At 37.0% G+C, this 5,919-nt stretch overlaps 1 protein-coding gene across 2 annotated transcripts; it reads right to left on the bottom strand.

The window, feature by feature from the left end:
- Nucleotides 1–2,058: 2,058 nt before the first annotated feature.
- LOC106325393 (2-dehydro-3-deoxyphosphooctonate aldolase 1-like) lies at nt 2,059–4,837 on the bottom strand. Of its 2 annotated transcripts, XM_013763449.1 has the most exons (14): nt 4,812–4,830; nt 4,689–4,739; nt 4,514–4,611; nt 4,215–4,311; nt 3,939–4,004; nt 3,802–3,861; nt 3,624–3,698; nt 3,446–3,530; nt 3,305–3,363; nt 3,150–3,194; nt 2,707–2,805; nt 2,575–2,622; nt 2,431–2,478; nt 2,059–2,328 (listed from the first exon to the last, which is right to left on the bottom strand). In XM_013763449.1, the coding sequence occupies exons 2-14, from the start codon at nt 4,722–4,724 to the stop codon at nt 2,272–2,274; spliced, it is 873 nt and encodes a 290-aa protein (XP_013618903.1). In that variant the 5' UTR covers nt 4,725–4,739; nt 4,812–4,830; the 3' UTR covers nt 2,059–2,271. The 2 variants fall into 2 exon arrangements, with proteins under 2 accessions (XP_013618903.1, XP_013618902.1); XM_013763448.1 differs by having other exon boundaries at nt 4,689–4,837.
- Between the last annotated feature and the right edge of the window lie 1,082 nt (nt 4,838–5,919).

The following is a 5,919-nucleotide window of genomic DNA, read 5'->3' as shown; positions in this document are numbered from 1 at the left end:
CAAATCCCCGAAGAAGAAAAACGTAGAAAACTTCTTCGACAAATACTTTTTCGAAATAGATTCTTCTTTACGAAAAGCTTTGCGGAAGAAACGCGAATCATCGGACAAGATCCCGAGAAGGATCGATACGCAGCGACCAAACACGTGCTCCGCTCGGTCGCTACGTAAAGCGACCGAGTTCGAGCCAAAGCTCAGTCTCTACGTAGCGACCAAACGTCCATTCCGCTCGGTCGCTACGTAGCGACCGGGCTCTTCCGAAACGTCGATACGACATCAGTCCATGCCTCTCGTCTACCCTTCGATGCTCTCTCCAGAATACCGTAGCGAACCCATCTCACGTTCCCCGCCATTTCTAAGTTATCAATCAAACCGACCTTGGAGCCAGTATATAAGGGGTCCTAGGCGAGAGGCATGAGGAAGAACTTTTTCAGAGAAAACTTAGCACTTAGAGCAATTAGGCAACTTTCCGTTTTTGTTATTTCGAGTTGCGACTCAATTAGATTTAGCCGTCTTAGGGTTGCTAGAACTAGGAATCTCGCCGACAGCTCTCGAGCCCAGGCTTATACCTTGTTGTAAACGCTCATACGCAAATTCGGAATAAGACTTCTCTTTGCTCTCTTCTTACGATTTTTACACTTCTTCGTTGTCATTATTGTGTTCTGATTTGCTTGGCGTGTGGTATTAGCAGATATCCGGGACCTCTGGGAAATTAGGGTTTTCCTAGTTTTCTTATTTAAACGGAAATCGACAGTGCGAATTTTGGTTCCCACAGGCCCTTTCTAATGTGCCTCAACCGGAGAATGGTTATGATCCCGTTTCACATTATACCAATTTTCACATCTTACTAAAAATGTTGAATAATTCTAATATCCCAGAATAGGTTAGAATTTCTATTCCTTGGATTGTTTGGTATTTGTGGAAATTCAGAAATGGAGTCCTATTTGAAGGAAAACAAGTCACAGCCTTAGACTTAGTGGCCAAGATCAAAGAGGAATCAGAGTTTTGGAGATTGGCTCAACTCAATGATAAATTAAATGAGAAGAAGGAACATGAAGCGATGGCGGTTGGTTTCAAGTCATGGTCTGCTCCTTCTGGGTGGTTGAAATGCAATCTTGTGTGTGTAGGAGCAAAACGCAAAATCAGTGTGGCATTGCTTGGGTTCTGAGAAATGATAAAGGAAAGGTATTGCTTCACCGTCGACGTGCATTCTCAAATATTGCTTCCACGGAACAAGCAAATCTCTGTGGCATATTATGGGCAGTGGAGAGCATGCTCGATCACCATCTCGATCGCGTTCTTTTCGCAATTGATGATGACACCTATACTAAAGTGATTCTCAGACCAAAGGCTTGGCCTAGTTTCAAAGTTCAACGCTTGGAGATTTTGGAACGTTTTAGGAATCTGGAATGGTGGAGGATTATGAAAGAAGATACTCTAGCTAATAGAGAGGCTTTCCTCATTGCTCAGAGTGTTTTCAAATACAACTTGGTGCAATCATATGTTGCTGTAGGAGCACCACGATGGCTAGCCAGGTTCTTTGAAAATGAGGAAATGGATCCCTCTGTGTAGCTGTAGTTTTATTTTGGTGCTATGTCCTTGATTGTTGGGTTGGGATCTTTATTACGTCATCTGGCTTATGGTTTCAGTTTTTGGTAGTCTATAAGATCAGTAGCTTGGTTGTTTTAAGCTTAAATCTCTTTGTTTCTCTCTTGTATGTTACTGTTGGCTTTTTGGAACAAGATGACAAAAAAAAAAAAAAAAGAAGATAAAACAAAGCGAAGGATCGATAACTTGGTTTTAAACTTCACCCAGCAGCTCAAACCTGCGTTCTGTTTTGGATTTTGTCACTGGAAGTCCTAATCCAAATTTCGCAACAAGAGCAAATCCTTGGGCAAGACCGTTTTGTCATATGTTCGTAGAGCCAGTGACTGGGTCACTCTCAGACTCGGGTGTAATATATATACCTATTTTATTGCACTGAAGATAATGTGCAGGCATATGTAGATGTGGTTGACTTATGTTTTCAGAAATGGGTAGGGAAACCCACGAGCTTATACATCGAATGTAAACAGAATCCATCATAGTTATTATATGTTTATAACAGTTTCTCTTAATCAAAAACAAACAATGCTCTTTGCTCAAGTAGATGTTGTCTAAGAAACAGATGATGCATTATCATGGTCTCTAAAGATTATTAACAGTTTCATGATGAGGCATATCATATATGCCCATTTGCTTCTCTCACCTCGGAGATTACTTGCATCTTTAATCCTAATCGCGGAACGGTGTGAGATCTATTTGGAATCGCTGCTTTCCTTTTGTGACCCTCTGCCAATAATATAAGAATCAAAGATCTTGCAAAGGCTAATGGTGTGTAGGAAGACACTCTTAAAGTCATAAAACAATAATCCATGAACTGAAAAAGCTTACAGCAATGGCAATGATCTCCTCTAGGAGTTCTTCTAAATGACGCAAAGGCTTTTGACAACCAAAAACACAACACAAAATAAACAATATTAATTTTCAAAAATAAGAGAATGAATACATGCTAATTAGTAAGGACATAAAACTCACCCATTGAGTTGGACCATCAACTGGAGCACTTAGAGGATCATCATGAACCTGATCATAATAATCAAATGAACTTTGATAAAATGTCTAAAAAGGATGTGGTGTCCGTAAGCGGTATTAAACAAACTATCCTACCTCCATGAAAATTCCATCAACACCAACTGCTACAGCAGTTCTTGCAATGCAGGGTATCAACTCACGTAGGCCTCCACTAGCAACACCTCCACCCTCCAACTGCATAAGAATGTATTATTACATTTGTTCCTTAAAATAGATTTTCTAGTGTTTTCACAGATATTAAGAAAATTCATTAAATCACTATTATAAATACATCATTTTTTTGTAATTATCAATTTCTGAGAATTTTTAATTAATAATAATTCATTAAAACTCAGTTAATTTTTTTGAAGTTTACAATTTATGCATAGAAACATAAAATGTCTATCTTTGTGAAACGACTTTTTTTCTTCTAAAACATCTATTTTAGTGGAACCGAAAGAGTTTTTTTTTTTTTTTAGCATAAGTATTTGGATACATTGGCTTCTATATGAAATAGCTGTTTTCAAAAGTGACCATACCTTTTTGCCTGCAGGTTGTTGTAGTGCATGGGTTATATCAGCAACCTGTCAGCAATAAATAAAACAAGAACGTTACACTAATAGAATGAATAAGTGCAATATAAATCAGAATACAAAATGTTGAAAAAAAAAAAGATGGAGGAAGGTTTACATACAACAGGACAATTAGCTTCCCTCATCCATTCAAAGTTTCGTGGATCTACTATCAAATCATCTGATCATCCAAAACCAAAACAGAGTACCAGTCAGCAAATTGCAAAGCGGACCAAAACATTCAATAGGAGATGATAACTTACTGTATCCAAACATGGTTCCTCTTTCACAAACCATCACATTTGGATTCCCAGCAAGTCTGATCTTCTCTGCCGAATTATTCATTACCTTAAAGAGTTCATCATACACACAGTCATCAAAATTTGTTCCAGCAAAAAGTTTTTGTATCAGCTGGAAACACGTAAGAAGAAATAAACTCACAGAAGGAGCACAGAACTGTCCTTTCTTGATATTGATAATTTTTCCGGTTTGGGCTGCCGCAACCAGAAGATCTGTCTGGAATCATAAATTAACAGCTTAAAACATGATCCAAAAGATAGAAATAGATCCAACAAAGGAAGTCTGAAAGCTACAAACAAACACAGTTTTAGAGTCTTGCCTGGCGACATAAGAATGCTGGTATCTGAATTATATCTGCAACCTTGCCAACTTCTTCACACTATTTAAATAAAAAATTAGAAGGGTACAAAGACCTGCTCAAATTTAATTGTCCGAGGTGAACACGTTGCTTTATACCTGGATTGATTCATGAACATCAGTTACTATTGGTAGGTCATATGCTACTTTCACCTTCTCAAGAATCTGTGTTGGAGAACCATAAAAGCTGGACATGATTATCTTGTACAGAAACACTAAAAGACTAAAGCAGCTTATAAATCAGCTAACTGGTAACATAAGGTTCCTTTAATGTTGAAACTCTGTGAAGATTTTTCAAATGCACAGTCCTCCTAAGCTCCTAACCATCTATACTTGAAGGAAAGAAACAGAGTGATAAAAAAAAGTACAGATTACCTTGAGACCCTCAGCTATGCCAGGACCTCGGAAGGACTTAGAAGAAGTTCTGTTAGACTTATCAAAACTTGACTTGAAAACCAGAGGCAACCCAACTCTACACACAATCACACAAAATGGTTAGCATGAAAAAAGAAACCACATTGTTCAATACAAAAGATCTCTCAAGCAAGAAAGAACCTACTGTAACAATGCTATAAACACCAAACAAAAAGCTTCATCAGTAGTGCCAAAGTAATAGGAATCATATACACTTTAATACACGAAGGTAATGCAAAAGAACAGAAAAAAAATCATACTTTGTGGCAATGTGTTTGATGTGCTTTGCCATTCGAAGGATATGCTCCTCGGATTCGATCACATTTGGACCAGCCAACAAGAAGAACGGTTCAGCATCCTATACAGATTTATATGCTTACTAACACCAAACTCAATTTCACCATCAGAACAAAGAAAGGCGAGAGTTTTCAAAACCTTGAGCTGATTGTAGAGTGGTGATGTTGCCGCCATTCTTTTTCGTCAAAGCTAACAACTTGGAATACAAAACAATGAGTCTGTAACGAAGCAAACAAGAGAAGGAAAGGTAAGGAATGTGACCTTATTGTAACTTGATCTCGAAGTTGCAGAGTGAGTGAAGGGAAGTGAGATCTCCTCTCACCTTTTAGCGTGTTTGGACGCACGGACAGATAAATTCCTACCCAGAATATTTAATCACTCTAAATTTTGGTCTAAGATGTTCCGGAGATGTTCCGGTTCGGTTAATAATACTTTGGATTCAAATAAAATTTACATATCTAATTTATTGCAGATTACAGGAAATCCAGGTTTCAAGTCCCTGAAAGAACGATTTATTAAACAATTATGCAGACTACTGAAGAAATACTTACAAAAGATCTTCAACATGGTGCAAGTAAATCTTGTCAGGTGTGGATCTTCATAGAACGGCTAAGGTGATGTAGTTAGGTGGTCTTCATAAGGCATGTAGTATTGTCGGTTGTCAAATCGTCTATGTAATAATTCTCATATAATAAATGTAAGATCATAATAAATCAGCGTTAAAAAAATGAAAACTTTTTTTGAATTTAAATTCATTTCATTTTTTTAAAAATAATATTTTGGGGTTAGAGCATTTTATAGTCGGATTAAAATAAACAAGAGCCAAATATTTAATAATAGGTTTGAATACAATCTGGATACTAATTTTGATTTTCATATCGTTTTCGAGATTTGTTTAGGTTTTATGTATTTTATTCGAGGTTTTTTGTAATACTTGATATTACTTGGATATTAATTTAGATTATTATCATGTCGGTTTTTTCAAATTTTGTTCGAATTTTATGTATTTTATTGGGGGAGGGGACGAAGTTTGGTACTATTTGAGTACGGATGAGATTTAGATAATACTTGATATTCAAAATACTATCTTACGAAATTTGTTCAGGTAATTTACAGTCCGGATCATTTTTCGGTTTTGGTTGGAGCCTTGGATTCTATTACAAATGTCAAGTGTCTATTTCGGATAGAGTAGTTCGGTTCCTCATGCAAACAATGCAAAGCACTCATTGTGCTATAATCCACATAACATTTTTCAGTTTCAATCGAACAAAAATGAATTAACATGCCACAAATTAACAATGATAAGAAGACGTATGTTGGGATTCATCAGTAGCTACGTCAGAGAATCCGTCATCGACTGCGTCAGGAT

This window comes from Brassica oleracea, chromosome C2 (genome assembly GCF_000695525.1).
Source record: "Brassica oleracea var. oleracea cultivar TO1000 chromosome C2, BOL, whole genome shotgun sequence".
In the NCBI taxonomy this organism is placed as follows: domain Eukaryota; kingdom Viridiplantae; phylum Streptophyta; class Magnoliopsida; order Brassicales; family Brassicaceae; genus Brassica; species Brassica oleracea.
The sequence above is the reverse complement of the archived record's forward strand: the minus strand, read 5'-3'. Positions and strand labels throughout refer to the sequence as shown.